The 20,578-nt window shown below is 44.1% G+C and overlaps 1 protein-coding gene across 2 annotated transcripts in view; it reads left to right on the forward strand.

The window, feature by feature from the left end:
- LOC119177222 (short transient receptor potential channel 4-associated protein) overlaps positions 1 to 20,578 on the forward strand; it is a 238,014-nt gene that overhangs the window by 102,317 nt on the left and 115,119 nt on the right. For both annotated transcript variants that reach the window (XM_075878275.1, XM_037428640.2), the window contains exons 11-13: positions 4,113 to 4,246; positions 6,024 to 6,103; positions 19,673 to 19,733. In XM_075878275.1, coding sequence (XP_075734390.1) covers positions 4,113 to 4,246; positions 6,024 to 6,103; positions 19,673 to 19,733 — 275 coding nt within the window. The remainder of the gene's footprint in view (positions 1 to 4,112; positions 4,247 to 6,023; positions 6,104 to 19,672; positions 19,734 to 20,578) is intronic.

Here is a 20,578-nt window from a genome sequence, read left to right on the forward strand (position 1 = left end):
AAGAATTAGGATTTGAGAAAATTCACAAAAAACAAGGCTCATATTTATTCACATACCTGCCAAGTCTCCTGGATGACAGCCGTTTCTTACGCTTGTACATAAAAACCTGGATCAGATTAGGTCAGATTTTCGGCAATGTGGCTAGATTACGCACAGAAATATCGATTTCTGGAAGGTGGTTACCTGCCAAGTCTCCCGGATGACGACCATTTCTTATGCTTGTATGTAAAAACCTGGATCGGATTAGGTCAGATTTTCGTCAATGCGGCCAGATTACACACAGAAGTTTTGATTTTTGGAAAGTTTCCTAGCGAACCACCTTTCATAAATCTAAATTTCTGTGTGTAATCTGGCTGCGTTGCTAAAAATCTGACCCAATTCGATCCAGGTTTTTTGCAAAACTATCTAATTATGGCATTTTAATTAGAATGAATTAAGAGGAGTTGATTCAAACCTACAGGAGAATCTCCGGTATATGACTTTGAGAAATTCCCCAGCCAAATTTTATTGTGTCCAATGGGCCAAAATTCTGATGTACTGAACACTTTGGCATGTTGTGTCGGGTGATACTTTGATTGGAAGCTTTAAAAGGATGCGCGTGGCCAACAAAATTGCGGTTGCTCTAAACATAATCATGTACGACGACTACACAACTGACTGATCTCCAAGAGGGCATGCACCTCCAACGCTTGTGCAATCAGAGCGGCGCTTCTTTCCGCAAACACTGCGGACGAAACTGCAACAGATGCTATAATAACAGATAGCAACAAGCGGCTTAGTTTTTAAGGCATGTGTGTGGACAGCGCATGCGTGCGGAACTACCAGAACTACTGTTTTCCGCAACCGCTATGAACGAAACAGTAGTCACTGTAGCGCGATCATTGTTACTGACTATGAGCTCCGAAGGTATGCGGCTAACGCTGCGGTAGATTGAAGCCGACAAAGACAAAGAGAGAGGCGTGAGACGTTTCAATGTTCATGTCACTCTTCACTTATGACTATGGGGGGGGGGGGGGGACTTTAGCTATTAGTTTTAGTCGACCTCAAGCGCAGCTTTGACGCGCACTTCCGTGGCAGCCAGCTGCACCTTACCTTATTGGTCCGTTCACAAGTGCCCCAAAGGAATAAACGCGAATTCCTTTGATGGAAAGAAATGTTTTATGCATATATTGTGATTTGGAAACATATCTGGCTAGTTTTTATTTTTTGTTTTTGCCATGTATTGAGCAATAAGAATATTTTCCATCTTGCTTGAAATACGTAGTTATCCCCGAGAGGGACACCCCACCTACGCTGTTTATCAGCTGTTGTAAGACTGCAACATCAATGTTCACGCCTTCAGGGCTGTTCGAGAACACATTCCCCACCTTTCCTTGTGGAAATCTCCTGGATTCAGAATCCTTGAACTTGGTAGGTATGTATTCAGATGTAACAAGAAATATTCAGACGTAAGAATAAATATCGGCATATTCACCTAGCTAAGTGATCAGCAGCCACCAGGGATATAATCTCTCTGCAGAGAGCTATCAGAGTGGCACTTTTTGAAAGTTCGTTGCATATTTTCTGCAGATGCATGCTTGTGTGCTGATGCTGCTGCACGCCGACTGTTTTTCTCAGCCATTCTCTGGCTGTTTGGTAGCCCCGAACTTAAATGAAGCTCTTGTAATATGACAGATGAAATTCTCTCGTTCTCTGAATTAAATTTGATCACTGCCTCAGCCACAGCAGCAAGGTCAGCAAAAAGCAAGACATGCTTTTCCTTCGCAGCCAATGCCCAAATCGTTGAATGCAAGCATTCGTTATTGTTCTTGGTCTTGCTGCGCTGGCACCTTTCAAGCAGTCTTTCTTCTGAAAGGCGCTCATGCACTGGTCGAAGGGCTTCGCAAATATGCGAAGGCAAATTATATTGGTGCTTTGAAATGGGCTCATTTTTTTGCCTGAGCAGCATTCTGACTTCACCAAGAGCTGGGACCTGAAGGGCAAAGACTATGGTCAGAAACCTTGTCATTGGGCGTTATGTGACAATATGTTGCCATGACAGCTTTCTGCATGTCCTTGACATTCCAATTGTTTGACTTCAGTGCCCATCGGTAGTACGCACTAAGTTTGGTAGTCAACTTACTGGTCAATTTGCCTTTTCCTTCTAAAGCTTCTGAAGCCGAGACCTTGTGTTTTGCAGTCAGTGTACGCAGGATTCTTTTTTGCACATGATGAATGCAATCGCCTTTTTCAATCGGCACAAAAGCCATACACTTGTGCCTGCTGGAGTGCCAGAAATGATCAATCATCACCGTTCGACAGGATTGTGGTGCACCTGAAGTAACCTCTGAAAAAGTATTAGCACTGCTTCAACTTCAATCTGTCTGGCTTTTTTTTTGTCTGTATTTTTATGGCATAGATGGTTGGCCCTTCAATTTTTATAATCCGGGTCGCCAGGCTTCGGGCCACGCACGCAACCTGCACAGAAATTGCTCAACACAACATAGTCGAGCACAAATCCTGAAAACAGTTAGATGACTGTGCTGACTACTACGTGCAACGAATGGTTGAGTGTCATCCACGTGTCATCGTAGGATATTGCTATATTGCCGGAATTCGCGATATTCAGGTTGCTGTGTAGTGATTTCACAGATGCCGTGCACTTGTCCAAAAGTTTTTGGACCACTGTTGAAGCCACCGGCACCAGCTTTTGCTTCAGATAATTCTGCCATGTTTTACTGTGAAGGCCCTGGTGCAATATATTCATTGCGGTGAAAATATCATTCATTGCCATCTGCATATTCCCAGTGCTCACCATTGCACGAGTGCACAGAAGGTTCACAATGAAGGAACTCACCATTGTGCCATCTTTTGCGTGCAGGGAGCACTGCTTGCAAAAAACATCGCCGTAATTCTCGCGAAAGTCGTGGAGTCGCCCCACAGAGGGCATGTTATGCGCGAGAAAAGAGCGCTCATCGCTTCTTTACTGACAGCAAAGAAGCATGACGTCGTCTTCGTAGCCGATCTTTGTGCAAGCAGTTAGAGTTTATCATCTGCTTGTTTTTGCCGTTGAAGCGATTCTGCTTGCGGAACCATCCTTGTCTTGTGACGAACAGTGCTTCTCCGATCACCATTGGCAGGCGATGCCATTAGGCTTGGCTCCCTGCTCTCCACCTCAAAGCCGCCGTGGCCTTCGCCTGAGGCTACCGGCTAGTACTCGTCACTAGATTCTTCAGCAGAATCGGGGCACTTTTTGAAGTTGTAACGCACTCACTTTCTTTTCTTGCCAAACTTATCTCGCTGGGCAAACTTAATGATATTTGGGGATCGTTGCACGCAAGCAATTTCGAAAATGCATGGTGTCGTGCTCTGCTTGTCGAGCACACCGCAGCAGACATCTTTAACTGGCTACATCAATCGCAGGGCTCTATGTAGTCACGTGCACAGAATGAGTCAATGAAGTCAGGCACTGGGGTGCTGTTCGACGTGGTATTACTACACAGAAAACAGGTGTACGAATGAATTTGGGCAAGAACTTCAAGGGAAAAAAAGTTCTTTTCAACGTGACTGATATGGCTGCGATGTGTGGTTCAGCGGCAACCCGGCTTGAAAAAAGCCCCATTTTTGTGCTTCTTTCACTCAAAATATAGCTCACGGTGCTTAAATTGGTATTGTGGCCTAAATATTCATCCATGACGCGAGAAACTTTGTCAGAACATGTAGCTGTGTTTGTATTTTATGAAAATGCCATGTTCAAAAAACTGATTTTTTTTCATCTCAAAGACCTGTGTCCTCTCTTAAAAGCATACTTGAAGTCCCACTTCTGTGATACCAAAGGAGAGTCAGCTTTTACTTATGGAAGCAATTTTTTATGCTGTCGTTATCAGGAACAATAACCCCCATATTCAGAAACGCTGCTTGACTTGATCTTGATTTGTTACCGACTTCAATGCAGCACAAACTCGTTTCGAACGCTCTGTCTGGCAGCACAAACACACAGACGCATTGCGAACGCGCTGAGCAGTGTTTCTGAATACGGAGTTTAACGTAGTATCTGTTGTGTTCTGGTTTTACATCAAGTAGTTTTGAACGTGATATTTTCTAATCATTTGCTTATGTTTTTTTTCTTGCAGGGATCTCTCAGTGGAATAGAGAAAGCGGCCGTTTCCAACATGAAGCAGCCCTAAAGATCTCAGCAGAAATGACATTCCGTGCAGAGGCTGTCTACATACTAGGCTTACTACTTGTTGGAAAACGCAGAAAGGAGGTATGGTAACAATTTCTAACTATGCGTGTACTTCAAAGCAATATACAAGTCGAAACAATTCATGCTAGTTTGGTGATATTAAACAAGTTTTGTGAGAGCGCTTCTTATTTTAGCATTTTACATTGGTTTATCGATCTTAATCCAAAAGTAATGAAGTGATGGGAAAGGGGGGATACGATAAACTCTCGTCCATATGTTCTCATTTTGTGCCATTTCCTGCTACCATTGTTCGACATTGAAAATAGAAAATGTGGCCTTATATAGTTGTATTTTTTACCAGCACATCTATTCTCAAAAAGCGTAGTGTATTGGCCATGCACATTACCAAACTGCAATTGTAGGATACATATTCCAGACTCTGTACCTCATGGTGTATGGCAGGTGTAGAATTCTTGCTCCATTTGAGTTCTTCTGTGCTATCCTGCTCAATCGCCCACCATTTGTGCCAAATGTAAAGCTCTGTGCCTCACTGCACCGTGCAGGAAATTTTGTGACAAATAAGGATCCTTGGGCTAGCTTCAGTTTCAGTTAGTAGGCAAGTTCGTATTTTGTATGGCTTGCTTGCTTTAGTATGCTTGTGATCTGGACAGCTTTTTCATACCATGATGGCAGCGATTCTATCATTGTGCATCGAGAAACTCTGACTAATAAATGGCTATAAGTTCTGTTCTTGTATTTTGCATAACCGCAACGATGCGTGCAGTCATGAAAAGTAAGGGCTATGTTATGTACAGAGGCTTCCTCCAAAATGCCTTGGTCGTGCATTTTGTAGAAGAGGAGGAAGACATAACTTTTTTTAAAAACCAAGGAAAATGGTTTTCTCAATTGCGAGAGGTGTCACGACGGTTAGTTGGCCAAGAGCTCTTGCTCCTTGGTGGCTGCTTCCGCCCGCCCCGTGACCTAGAATTTCTTTAGTGTCGGATCTGAGCGGTGTGGCCTCCTGCACAAATTTACTACAGCGCAGGGGTGTTACAGGGCCGCCCAAAAAACCCTTGTTGAAAAGGTACATAGGCCTTTAGCCTCTTCTCTGGCTATACTTGCACATTTTCATTACTTAGCTTGTTGCGATTGCACATTACCATAGCAAGGTATGCCGTAGGAGGTCAACCTGACTTACTGTTTGAATTTCGAAATACTTACTATGGTTACAGTAAGTAGTTACAACTTGCAGATAGGCAGCGCTGACAACTAGCCAAACTGGCAGCATGGTGTGGATGCCATGCTAAAGCTCTTGTGCCTATGCATGATTATCGTTAGTGCGTGATTGCTATGATCGCTGCATCTGCGTGAGTAGCATATGTACATATCTGCAGGGAAGCTGACATTTGCATAAAATGTTGCAAGGTAAAAATCATTTTGCAACAACTATACTCCAGCACATTGTATGCTTGTGGGCATTGTGACAGACAACAGAAAAATTTGTGAAATTTGTGATTGTATCACCGACATTCTACTGTAAACAAGTAGCATAGGATGCACAATAGGGTTGCTATGGGGAAGAAGACATGACAAGATAACTAGAATTTCAAACTACGGTTCTAAAGCGTTTATAATGCTTGTTAATTGAGTGCATGGTACATACTTTTTTTTTTTTGTCTTTATCCATAACCAATCTGGCAAAGTTTGAAATTCCTTTCCACATTGCCTTTTTTTTCTCCAAGATAACTTTATATGAATGAATGCTTAGTTCCGAGTGTAAAAGCTGCCAGTACACCACCAACAAAAGTAATGATTTATCATGATGATTTGGTACAATTTTTGTTCACTGGATAAACAGGTGCAGAGGGCGCTGGCATCGCTGCGGCTAATCCCACAGCTGTCGGATCTGTTTGATCACTTCGTATGGAAATACAATACGTAAGTAAAGCCTGCATGCACACATTTGACTTTGTGAGTGGGTAGGGGGGGAGAGAGAGAGAGCGGAGAAGACACACATGAGCCCTCACTGCTCCTTTGCTTGTAGTTGTCAACCAGATGGATTGTTAAAATGCCTGACAGTTTTTGTTTTCTGTATCTCTTCCTCTCTTTTTTTTTTTTTTTTGAATCGGCTCCCAGCTAATGAGCTCCTCCAATTTTGCTTGGAGCTAAATGAGCAGAATTCTTTCTAGATAGAAAGTATCATTGGCTAGCATTGTTGCGCTAATAGCCTGTCGCGTCACCTGGGTGGTAGAAACTTCAATTATCCGACGTGCCCTGTCCAGTGACCGTAATTTAGTGAACGCGGTCAGCAATTTTCTTGTTAGTATTGAAATATTGTTTGCTTCTTTATAGTAAAAGATATTACTGCATAAAAATGTACTTATAGGCCTGCATTAGTAGTGCACAATAAAGTGGTGCTGCCTTCACATGATGTAATGGTGCATCTTGAGCAACTTTTCTGTATGCTCATGAAACCATTCACGCAGTTTCAAGGCTGCTAAGATCTTGAAGTGATGTGGTATTTTGCCTACACTTTGTCTCAGAAATGACACGCAGTGACATTTTGGGTGACTTGGCTTGGCTCGTGTGTCGAGAGAGTAACGATGACGGGACAAGCAATCTACGGCGCAGGCACATCAACCTTGAGCACAGGCACATGCAACGTGGTACAAGTATGCGGAAGATGTGTGAAGCCACATAGTTTAATTATATTGGGTTGTTACTTTAAAAAACAGCTTTTCAAAATTGTTGTAAATCTCGGAATAAACATGTTTAGGCATAGTTACAGGAACTCCTGCGAAAGCAGAACAATGACAGCATGCACAAGTCACTAGAAGGGCTACCGGCATCACTATCAATTCTCAGCATTCTAGACAAAAAGACACATTGGTGTTCAGAGCCCTTCAAATTGAAAAATAAGCAGACGGGCTTTTGGGAGTAAATAATGCAGCTGGGAACACTGCAAAGGGTAAGCTTTGGTCGTGTTGGAAGAAACTGGGTCGAAAAAAACAGTTGTTGGTCCCTTTAAGTGTGATTTTCAGCCATTGAAATAATGTATATTTTCATGGTCACACTGGTATGCTTCATTTTAATTGAAAGTTCAAGTGCGGCTGTTGTATGCAGGCTTGACTGTATAACTATCGCTCTTGCCGCAGATGAGACTTGGGCATTTAAAAAAATTTATTCTCTGACTTGACAAAAATATTAACAAAAATTACATAGATGCATTGCCACCTATGTGTTTGCCATCCTCAGTATATGCTTACACTATATGAGCAGAGGTCACCCAGTCCTCTGCTAGTCACATATGTCCCTGTAAATTGTTGCAAGCTGTTTTGTCAAGGTGGATGAACCACAATTTCAGGACTTCTCTTTTTCTCCACCTTTTTTCCTGAGCCAGTGTTGTCGCATTGTTGAAGTCAGATATGCCCTGTTGTCCAGCAGTGTTCAATTACCTCTGTCTTTGAACGCACAGCATGGGTGGCTTTAGCAACGTCTGCTTTGTGTTCTTTGAGCCTTGTTGGTGCAGATGCTTTTCAAGCTAGGATCATTGCCATGTCATAACCTGGCTTTGCTACCATCGATTATAAACGATGAAATTGTACAAGTGGCGACATTCCTTACTGTTAAACCAAAGACATTCACAAACCCAGCCTTCAAGCAGAGATGATTATGGCAGTGCCATTTTGGGATGACAAAGGCTTCATCTTGACGGACGACATGTCACGAGGAACGGCTATCCTTAGTGAACAAAATTCTGAACTCCGAAACTGATATTTTTGGCCGGCAATCTATTGGAAATGTTGTGGATTGCTGTTACAAGTGTTCTCTTGCAAAATGACAAGTAGAGCCTCGCACAGCAGCAGCTGAAACTGTAAGAGACCTGAAGTTAGCGTGCCTGCTACATTTACCAATCCCCCGCAGGGGCGCCTGCGCAAGTAGGCGTTTGGTGTGTAGCGACACCACGGACCCGAGCTAATGGGGGAGTTTCGACTCCCTCCCACGCCTAGCCGTGCGTGGCTTTGCCGTGTCCAGGGAAAAGGAGATCCTGGGGGTTGAGCTGACGCTGGGTGATTGGACCTTTAAGGCCCCCCGGCAGAGGCAACACACCCCTTTGGCGCCGGCTTCACGTAGACGACACCCCTGGGCTGACCCACCCAGGGGAAATCGGCAGTCGCCTCTTCCTGTCTCCTTCTCTCTCTTCATCTTCGTCTTTTCTACTACTTTTGATCTTTTCTGTCCTCTCCTCACTTCTTTTTACTTCCACAATTCTCGGCGGCAAGGGTTAACCTGGTGTAGATATCCAACTTTGGGTAGATATACAGTAAAAGCTCGTTAATTCGACACCCGTTAATTCGGATAATTCGGACGGCTCTATTGGTCCCGGCCAAAGTGCATGTTAATCTATGGGACCAAATCTTCGTTATTTCGTCGGAATTCGGCTCCGCACCGCCTAATTCGGACAAATACTGACGGCTGCTGCTACACAAAAGTGTGATAAAGCAGTGCTGGCACCACTGGAGTGAAACCGAAACCTGAGTGGCATCGCCATCATCATCAACTAGTGGGGGCGATCGCAGTGTCACCGAACGTCGGCGTCTTCTTTCTTCTCCACTCAGCGCCTCCGACGCCATTTTTCCTTGTGTTGTCGTGTTGGAATCATCTCTTCTTGCGGAGTTATCTTTTTCTTCCATTGTGACCGTATTTGCATGCCACCACCATCGTGCGCTACAGTGATGGCAACGCCGAAAAAGCGGCAGAGTCCACCGACCGAGTCCACCGACGATGACTGCCCGACTTTCGATGCTGTCCTTCCCACAGATGTGACCTTTCAGGACTACATCGCAATTGATCATGGTGTCGCCACGAGTGGTCTTCTGACCGATCAAGAGATTATTAATGATGTCACGGGCGCCCATGAAGACCACGATTCCGGCGAAGAATCATGCGAGGAGATACAGCCGCGACCTCATCACACCTCACGGGAAGTCTCGAAGGCACTGTTAATATTAGAGGACGCTTGCCTGAACACTCCCGACAGCTTGCGTGCTGTTAGCCATTTGGAACAGTTAAGAAAAATTGTGACGTCAGCCGGAATCTGCGCGAAAATGCAGACGACAATTACAAAATACTTCAACAAATGAAGGTATGCTTCTGCAGGTTGATTTTAAATGTTGTTTTCTCTGTTCATTCGTTAATTCGGACAGTTTTTCCGGTCCCGTGAAATCCGAATTAACTAGCTTTTACTGTATTAGGTTATAGCGGCCATGTATGGCTGGCGCTTGCGTCTCCTTCGCGTCTCGCAGCGTTCCCTTGTTGGGCTCGGTGGTGGGTGGCTGGCATGGCCGCCGAATCAGCTACCAAATTCATGGGAACTCCTAGGCCTCTCACAACTAATTGCCCCTCCAAGAGGTGGCGCACCGACGCAATTTTCGAATTTCTTCCAAACAAGAAAGATAACTACCCGAAATACCACATCATCTACTGTGAAAATACAGAAAAGAAAGCTAGAAGCATTTCACCTTTCCTTGTGTCCAGATGCCTTATAGAAACGCTAGGCGCAGGCTACAAAGCCACAAAGACCGCCAGTGGTGACCTGCTACTCGAAATAAAAGACCACGCACAGTACCCGAGACTGCATAAACTTACATCATTTGGGGATCAGCCTATCACAATCACACTGCATCGAACCATGAACACTGTGAAGGGTGTTGTCAGATGGAGACCTGATGGACCTCTCTGATGATGAACTTCTAACAGGCTGGAAAGAAGAAAATGTCATTCAGGTGCAGTGTATCAAAATAAGAAGAGAAAATGAAGAAACCCCAACGAAACACATCATACTCACTTTCGCATCTAGCACTCTCCCCACTGAAATAGCAACAGGATATCTTAAACTGCCAGTCAGACCATATATACCCAACCCGCGGCGCCACTTTAAGTGTCAGAGGTTCGGGCACGACTCCCAGAGCTGCCGAGGACAGCTTACCTGCGCGAAATGCGGCACCAAAGGTCATACCGCTGACGATAACTGTCAGCTACAAGTCCACTGCGCAAACTGTGAGGGTGACCATCCTGCATATTCCAGGTCGTGGGTGGCCTGGAAAAGGGAAAAAGAAATTATAATTAAAAAGTTTAAGTTGAACATAAGCTTCCGTGAAACGCGGCAGCGCGTTTCCCCGCATTCTGCTGGGAACACATCGTATGCCGAAGTGGTGCGAGGGGGGTCACCACCACTTCTGTTTTCGACAATGCCTTGGACCACGCCCAGCTTGCCGAGGCAAACGCCACAAGCCCCCACGGGGGAGCAGCCTCGGCTGCCCCACCCTCCTTGAATACAGCCCCACGGAAGGCCCCTGTGAACCCTGGCAGCAGCTAGGGCACCACACAAACTAAAGAGGTCCCCTCGACCTCGAGCCCAGTGGGGCCGAAGGCTCCGTCTGTCACGACGAAGCCTACAACGAAAACATTGTCTGTCGTCTCTCCTGAGGCGATGGACACATCAACTGCACCGGCGCAGACTGCTCCAAAGGAGCGACGGGGTTCCCTCGACCGCTCTAAAAAAGACAAAACGGTAATTACAGGGCCTTCTAAAGGTTCTGTAAGATAAGTCACTTTTCTTTTTAGACACCAACCACACTCATTTCGTACACACAGCACTTCTTTACTCCCATAATGGAGACACAAATTATACAATGGAACGTCAGAGGACTACTTCGAAACCTCGACGATGTCCAAGAACTTCTACACAAACATTCTCCAAAAGTGCTGTGTGTACAGGAAACACACCTAAAATCCAAGAATACACATTTTTTGCATCAATATGTTATCTTCCAAAAGGACAGAGATGATGCTGTGGCGTCATCTGGTGTTGTAGCCATTATTGTTAATCGAGGAGTAGCATGTAGTCATGTACCACTACTAACATCCCTAGAGGCAGTGGCTGTTCGAGCAGTTCTATTGAATAAGCTTATCACCATCTGCTGTCTATACATACCGCCGCAACACCGCCTGGGAAAACATGATTTCCAGTTTTTAATAGATGAGTTACCAGAACCTTATCTGGCTCTAGGGGACCTGAATGCGCACAGTGGTCTATAGGGTGACTGTCGATGTGATGCACGAGGTCGTCTCATCGAACAGTTTCTCTTTTCATCAGATGCTTGTCTGTTGAATAGGAAAGAGGCAACATATTATAACCTTGCAAACAAAACTTACTCCTCCATAGACCTAAGTATTGCATCTCCTTCACTTCTACCCGTACTCCAATGGAAAATTATAAAAAATCCCTACGGAAATGACCATTTTCCTGTCATTCTGAGTACACCAACATCATACCGATGTCCTTCACAAGTTCCCAAATGGCTGACATACAAAGCCGACTGGGAACAGTTTTATAACACTATTCATTTAAGTTGGACAGACATATGTGGGTTAAGCATAGATGAAGCTGTGGAGTACTTCACAGCTTTCCTTATTGACACAGCAGCCAAGTGCATCCCGCAAACATCTGGACTGCCTGGCAACGCATCCTATGGTGGAACACCGAGTGTCGTAATGCGCGAAAGGAGCAGAACAAGGCATGGAAGTTGTTTCGGAATTCACCGACAGCCATAAATCTTGAAAGCTTTAAGAAAATAAAATCTCAAGGCAGGAGAATACGCAGGGAGGCCAGAAGAGAAAGCTGGCACAAGTTCTTATCAGGGATCAATTCATATTCACAAGAGGCTAAAGTCTGGAACATGGTTCGTAGGGTAGCAGGAAGACAAGTACATACACTCCCACTCGTTAACACACAGGGTGACAGCCTGGAAGATCTGGCGAACTTCCTCGGTGCCCACTACGAGCAGGTGTCTAGCTCATCACACTATACTCAAGCTTTTCAAAGATATAATGCAAGGATAGAAAAGCAGAAACTAGAACACAAGTGTACAAACTACGAGGCATACAACCAGCCTGTCAACTTAGCTGAGCTACAAACGTCACTAAACTCCTGCAGTAATTCTGCCCCAGGCTACGATCGTGTCGTGTATGAATTGTTGAAAAACCTGCCGCTCGAAACGTGAAAAATATTACTCTCCCTATACAATGCTATCTGGTTTTCTGGTGTCATCCCTGCTTCCTGGAAAGAGGCTATAATTATTCCCATTTTAAGAGGGGGCAAGGACCCTTCCTCAGTTTCAAGTTATAGGCCCATTGCACTTACAAGCTGCCTTTGTAAACTTTTTGAAAAGATCATAAACCGCCGACTTTTACATCTCCTTGAAACACAGTCTGCTCAACCGATTCTAGTGTGGATTTCGAGAGGGTAGATCCACCACCGACCATGTGGTACGTATCGAGGCACAGATCCTAGATGCTTTCGCCCACAAACAATGCTTCCTCTCTGTGTTCCTCGATATCGAGAAGGCTTACGACATAACATGGCGTTTTGGCATATTAAGGGGTGACGCGGGTCTTAGAAAAGTAAAAAATGGCCGAAAAATCGATTTTGAGAAAAACGCATTTTTCGAATCTTTGAACCTATAAGCACCTCTCCTCAAATTATTAACGCTAAATTCGATAAAAAAATAGGTTAAAATCTATTTTCAAACCATCACGGGAGTCTCAAAACAACCCGCAAAACAGAAAATTTGTTCGAACTTCCCGCGCGCGCCGCCAGCGAAGCAGCCGGCGGATCGGCGCCATCTTGGGCTTGTTTTGAAGCTGGTTCCTTTGTGCGCGTTTTGCGGGCCTTGCCCCGCCGAGAACGCCGGAAATGGCCGAGGCAGCGCATTCTGACGACAACGGGCTGTCGGAAATGCCTGTTATTGCCGAGGCAGCACATTCAGACGACGATTCGCTGGCGCGAATGTCTGCCGAAGCGGTGCACTCTATTCGGCCCAGCTGCAGCACTTCGTCGTATCATCACGTCAGCGGATCGTCATCCGGCACTACTGGAACCATTCAAGGTCGTGTCGACACAACGTTTTACTCTGCGGACGAGTTCGCCGAGTGCTCCATACGTGCGGCGAATTTAAAAGAGTCCCTGGCATCGCAGTGCGCGACAGCACGAAAGTTTGAGCTGCTGGACGTTCAGCTGGAGGGCGACGACAAAGAAAACGGCACGCAATTTGCCATTGTTGATGTAGAAGCGATAGACTCGCTATTTGGACTTCTGTCCCGAGTGCGGCTCAAAAAGTATGACTTTCTCCAAGGGAAAAAGAGACTATGGGCTGTGCTCAAAACTCGTGCAGCAGTTGCGACTTTCGCGAAGAACGGTTTTCTTCACCGAGAGTTGCCGAAAATAGCCAGGCCAAAGTAAGGCCTTTTGAAGTGAATTTGCGTGCCATGAAAGCGATGAATACTATCGGCAAAGGGGCAACAGCTCTGACGGACTTTTTTGCAGCGATGAATATTTCGCATCGAGGGCTTCACCAGAAAACATATCAAAGCCACATGAAAATCATGCGGGAAGCCTGCGGTGCGACTGCTGCCGAATGCGAATCCACTAGCGTTGCCCGCGTCAAAGAACTCTATGCGGAGTTTGGCAATCCACTGGGTAACGTCGACGTCATTTATGATGGCACGTGGCTTACCCGTGGACACAGCTCCCATATCTGTGTTGGTTGTATAATTGAAATGTACACTGGTTTAGTTATTGATCACGTTGTACTTTCAAACTTTTGCCTGGGCTGCGCCACTGGACCAAAGGAAGATGAGGAGGGACACGCTGCTTGGCTCGTCCAGCACGCCCCTGTGTGCCAGAAAAATGTTGACTGCAAGGCTGGCCAGATGGAAGTAGAAGCAGCCCTACGCCTCTTCCGATGCTCCTTAGAAAAGCATAAGCTTCGGTACACAACAATGCTTTCAGATGGTGATAGCCGAACCTTTCATGCCCTCACTGAAGATGAAGTTTACGGATACATAAAAGTTGGAAAAAAAGACTGCATCAACCATGTGCACAAACGAATGGGGGTTGCCTTACGAACGCTCATCGAAAAAAAAAAAGCTCAAGGTGGGTCACTTGGTGGAAAGGGTAGGCTCACTCAAGACAAAATAAAGAAAATTACCTGTTACTATGGCTATGCCTTGAGGAGCCACAAGAGTGATGTGCCAGGCATAAAAAAGGCTGTGCTGGCCACACTAAGGCACATGTCATCAACAGACGAGGCACCCAAACATGACCTCTGCCCTGAGGGAACAGATTCATGGTGCAAGTTCAACAGGGCCATAGCCAATAGTGAGGTGCCTCCACCGCACAAGAACAGCCTGCCCGATTTCGTCTGTGAGGCACTAGAGCCTGTGTTTATGAGGCTTAGCGACAAAGCATTGTTGGAAAGGTGCAGTGATGGGATCACCCAGAATCCTAGTGAGAGCTTACACGCTACAATTTGGCAACAAGTCCCCAAGACCACCCATGCCTCACTGCACAGCGTAGAAAGAGCAGTGGCTGAAGCTATCAGCCGCTTTAATCAGGGGGCCACGAAGAGCAATGAAGCAATTGCTGAGAAGCTAGGCTACAGTGCAGGAAATCTCTTCATGCATCGTAGCCTTGAAAAGGATAAAACCAGGCTTCACAAATCGCGGAGGGAGCACCTGCAGAGCAGTTCAACAAAGGCAACACTTGCAAAGCGACATAAGCCTGCAAGAGACACTGCATACAGCCGTGGCATGCTGTAGAATTGTAAGGTTGTCTGGGACAAAAATGTGTGTTTTACTTGAAATAGTGTTTTATGTATAAAAGGGCGATGTTTTTATATATAATATGTGTCTTCTTTGGTTTTCAGTGCACTAGAACAGCCACAAAGTTGTAGACTGGGTTCCTTATACTGATTCAAGGGCCAGTACACAGTTTTTAAATGAGCTGTGGCAAATATTTTGGGAAGGTGCATTGACACATTTGGTACAGCCATACTCACATAATGTAGAGCTATACAACGGTGCCATTTTTATTGCTCTAGCTTCACTTTAGCAAAAGTTACAGTTATTAGAAAATTTAAATGCGTTTTTCTCATTTCGATGTTTTTGTGCACCACACTAAACCTTAGGGGTTTTTCTTATATGTTACTGTTGATTGAGAATGACAAACTTGGTATCATTTTATTTGTAATAACATTACCTATGGGGTGATGCTATTTTGATTACTCTAGAAGCATACTGTTAATTACAATTATGGATAGTAATGAGCGAAAATTGAACAGAATATCCATTGTAAGTGCTGGTCTGTTTTCTTATCTATATAATGCCTAAAAATTAATAAAATTAGCATCACCCCATACAGAAAGCCCTCAGCATTGGGGCTATGCATTTATTTTTTGGATCTGGCTTGATTAAGTTGCCAAAAAGCCCCCAATGAAGTGCATAATAATTAAAAACATATGTTCATATCTTTTTATCCACTGAAGCTATTTCAGAAACAATTACATATTTGAAATCAGCATGAAAAACTGTCCAAGATGGTGAGGTTTGGTCAAGATTGAGCCAAAAACAGAAAAAAATTTTTAAAGACCCATGTCCCCCCTTAAGAGACTTGTCTCACCTGGCTGGGCGCGGTGGAATGTTTTCCATAATCGAGAGTTACTTGTCCAATCGAACATTCCTTGTCTGTGTAGGCAGTGTTCTTTCCCAAACATTTGTCCAGGCGACGGGAGTACCGCAAGGTGGTGTACTTAGTTGCACACTTTTTATTATCAAAATGAATTCCTTGCACCTGTCCATCCCCCGCAATACACTTTTTATTATCAAAATGAATTCCTTGCACTTGTCTATCCCCCGAAATATGTTCCATTGTACATATGTCGACGACGTTCAGCTTGGCTGCAAGTCATGCAATTTGGCAATATGTGAGCAGCAGGTTCAGCTGGGTTTAAACAAGGTCTCCAAATGGGCAGATGAAAACGGATTTCGACTTAACCCACAAAAAAGCACGTGTGTCTTGTTCTCTCGAAAAAGAGGCATGCACTCGGAACCTGACATTCGACTGAATGGGCAACGTCTGTCTGTCAAAGCCGAGCATAAATTCTTGGGCTTAATCTTGGACAACAAGTTGAACTTCGTACCACACATTAAGTATTTAAAAACAAAATGTTTAAAAATCATGAATGTTATAAAAGTGTAGTCACGTACTACATGGGGTAGTGATAGGCAATGTCTCATGAACCTGTATAGAAGCCTCATTCACACCTGCTTAGATTAAGGGGCCGTTGTTTATCAGTCTGCGACTCAAAGTGCTTTGAAGATGCTGGATCCCGTGCACCATTTGGGCATCCGCCTTTCTACGGGGGCTTTTCGCACCAGCCCTGTAGAAAGCCTTTACGTGTATTCAAATGAATGGTCGCTTCATCTACCAAGAACTTAGATGTTCTTTGTATATTTTCTTAAGGTGAAATCAGACAAGAAGCACCCCTCATACTCTAATATAATTAATTTGTCGAGCTCCATTCTGTTTCAAAACAGGCCTTCGATGAGGCAGCCCTTCTCAGTTTGCCTGAAGGGTCTAGCTGAGGAAACTGGAGTGTCACTTGAACACACTTTAATGGCTCCTGTAGCATACCCGCCACCGTGGCAGTGGCAGATAATAGACTGCGATGTGTCTTTCCTAGAAGTTACAAAACATGCACCTATTGCCCATATCCGAACATACTTCCTGGAACTTCAACACAAATACACACGTCCTGAGTTCTTTACAGATGCCTCCAAGTCCAATTCCTCTGTGTCCTACGCTGCTGTTGGCTCATCCTTTTTGGATGCTGGCCCTCTACATCTAGGCACAAGTATCATCACAGCGGAAGCTTGTGCGATACTTGTGGTGGCTAAACACATCAAACAATCACAAATACAAAAAGCACTAATTTGTACGGACTCCCTTAGTGTGGTAATGGCTCTGCACAATCTTAAAAAACAAAAAAAAACCCTGTCCTCGTCTCACTTTACTCTATTTTATGCACACTCTACACACTCAAACAACATGTTGTAGTGTGCTGGGTGCCAGGACACCGTGAGATCCAAGGCAACGTGATGGCGGATCAGCTTGCTGCATCCGTCCACAAAAGCACTGCCACTACACCCATATCAATCTTGGCCCCTGATCTTAAGGTGTCTCTCAAACGAAAGCTCAGGGACTACTGGCAGAGCATGTGGGATAGACACACACAAAACAAACTACACATTATTAAGCCACACCTTGGCCATTGGCCACCAGTATCAAAATCACGTCATACAGAGGTAATACTAACGAGGCTCAGGATAGGACACACATACACGACACTTTGTCCGGTGGCGATCCACCATTGTGTGACAGATGTTGTGAAGTACTAACAGTTCTCCACATTGTAATTCATTGCAAACAGTTAGAAACTCTAAGAAAACAACACTTTCCATTACCCTACCGACAACATATACCTTTACACCCTGCAATGTTCGTCGCTAGGGAACCACTTTTTAGTCATAAATCATTGTTAGCGTTTTTAAAAGAAATTCGTAGTTTTCATATCATATACCCAGGCATTCCGTAGCATGACCTCTCCAGAGAGGTTTTCGCTGCGGTGGCTACACAACAAAGCACTTGCCTCTAGGCCCTTGGACGCAAGGGTATGAATGAGTGAGGCACTTGTGCTAATGCCATACATGTCTACCATCATTTTTCATTATCACCAACTTTTGTCATCTATTCACACCACACACACCTTTCACGGCATGGTCATGATTTTATTACTTGTATGTTTTTACCCGCCTCACCGCAAGGAATTTTATGGCCCTTATACAGCCGCTTATCACAATCATTTTCCATATCTTAATAAGATGAACTGGTGCTCTGTGGCCGTGAAATTACCCTTGCGCCATAAAACATCAAACATCATCATACATTTACCATTGTCAGCAGATATTCTCTGATGCGACTTCAATATTTTCAAAAAATCGAGAAACCTAGCCTTCAAAGAAACGTACACAAGAAGAGAAGTATGAACAACCTCACATGCTGGAACCACGCTCGCTTTCCCAGCTTGTGTAGTCATCAATACTTCTCTTCTTCCCACTCTGGCGATTGTTCCGGCGAGGCCAACTCTGGCGATTTTTGAGGTCAGTGGATCTCAATGAAATTTACCGGGTACGTTCATTTGCACGTTTGCGCCATTCATGCTAAATTGCAGGCTTGAGAGTTTCGCAGATTCTTTTCAAAATAAATTTTATAGCTTGCCTCGAAACGGTCACCTCACTTGCAAGAATTAATGGCAACATTGTGTGTGTGACGTTGAGTTTTGCCAGGCGAAAGTGACGAACTGATGTGCCACTGCAGCATCTGCTTGTCTGCTATGGATTGTGTAGGTTTGGCCAGCGCTTCCTTGGTTAAATGTGCGATTTCCTTTTTCGTGCTGGTGGGTGTGCGATAGGTGCCAAGTAATATTGCATTGTGAGCCACACAAGATTCGCCATATAATAACCATAACAGTGTAAGCGTTTTAGCCAATCAACATGGACAGCGTGGGCAGGTAGTGCCATCCGGCGGGCATTGTGCGCAATCAGGCAGGTTCGGACAAATGATTATGTCACACATAGGAGCACACTCAGTGGGGTTTCGATGTTGGTATTGGGGTTTCTCAATAATTAAGAATTATTTTCAAATTTGTTGAGCATTTCAGCTATCGGGCACGTGACAAGATTGTCTCGGGAACATAAAAGCACCATTATCCTGACATGGTAAAAAAAAATCGCCGGAGGTGGCTTTTAAAGGTTAGGTTGCTCGATTTTCTAAGCTACGTACCAACAGGCCTAACACAACAGTCTTCTATGACTTCCGTATGTTTGGACCACTGAAAAACACTCTGGGCTGCTAGAAGTTTTGTTCAAAGAAGAGGTACGCTGTGCAGAGCTTGAGTAGTTGTGTGCATTCCCAAATGCACTCTTTTTCTGTTGAAATACAGACCTTTTGTATGTGCCGGCAAATAAGTGCAAAGAAAAATGTGACAAAGAGTAATGCAGCTTTGTGCTGTTCTGATGGGATTCTTGGGAATAAGGAGAAAAAAAAGATAATGTTGTGTTGGTGAGAGCAACTTTCCTAAGAAATCTGCGAGGCTGCTTGCTGTTTTTAACTTCATGTAGAAACTCATAAACATGGGCATACAAAAAAGGATAGAAGTTCAGTTCTAGTAGAAACAGCCTCAGTGGAGAGTACAACTGGCTGATGTGGGATATTTGTTTAGAAAGAGTGTTAAAAATTTATTGTGCTGGTGGGAAAAAAATGTTTTTAAATACTGTACATTTATTCAAATATTGTTTTGTATTTACGGTATACATACCTGAAAAAGTGGTCTTATCTCAATGTCCAATAAACCATTAACTTCATGATAAGCGTAAATGGTTTTAACTGGGAAGCTAAAAGCACTAAGACAATACGAACAATGAAATACATGTATGGCAATACGCTGCACTACTCGTGTGCTATATCCTTGTCCTTTCGACTTTCTTCCATATCTCTTAGAGATATGTGCAAGTTCAATAAACTTCACTTTTTTTATTTTCTTCCAGAATGCGAGGCCAAGACAGGGGTCGCCTGCCAGGTCACAACGTTAACTGCGAGTGTAGTCCTGTAAGTTACAGTGAATGCAGCTTTACTTGAATGCTCAGAAGTTGCTACCGTTTGCCTTACCTCTTTTTGTGAATGGAACATTAGCGTAGTGAAAAAAAAAAGGCAGGCTTCATTATGCATCCGCAGTCAGATGCAAAAATAAAGACAATTTTTTGCATTATGGTTTTTCAAAGGATTAACGTAAATCTTAATGTAGCACTGGAACTGTGGCATGTATTGGCTTTTTTTTTTTTTCCACAAAAATGTATGGGTAATTGTGGGTTGTTTGCAATGTTCCTATGTCAAAGCATTGGAAAACCACAGCATGTATGGTATGACTGCCAGCTGATAATTAGGGCTTAAAGGGGGCCACCAAAAAGTCTAATTTCAAATTCCAAGAAGATGCTTGACATTCTTCTACAAGTATAACATTGAAAAGAATTAGGTCACCCCATTTTTCGGAATAATGTAAATTTCGAGCAACTATTGCAAGGTGTATGGCGGTTTATGAGCAAAGATTTTTCAGCATAGTACCAAGCATGTTGCTTTATCCCATTATGCTATAAGTGGTGTTGCCCATCAGTGTATCCAGTGCTAGTTACGAAAAAGAAAATATTTTAAACGGGAAAGTACCTTTGACAGTGTTCGTGCAGTAACTTAGCTCAAGTTCGTCATGGCCTGAACCCTTTCACAACCGTTGACGAGTGTACGCTCAAACATTGATATAACCTACCCCTGAATATAAGGAAATATTGGTTATAAAGAAGTAAATGAAAAACAGTCTTGTAATAAATATAGTGTTTAGAATATACCGTTATAAGCAAAAGTTTCGATATAACGAACTTCTTTTCGTGCAAGATGCAACT

Source organism: Rhipicephalus microplus, chromosome X (assembly GCF_043290135.1).
Source record: "Rhipicephalus microplus isolate Deutch F79 chromosome X, USDA_Rmic, whole genome shotgun sequence".
In the NCBI taxonomy this organism is placed as follows: domain Eukaryota; kingdom Metazoa; phylum Arthropoda; class Arachnida; order Ixodida; family Ixodidae; genus Rhipicephalus; species Rhipicephalus microplus.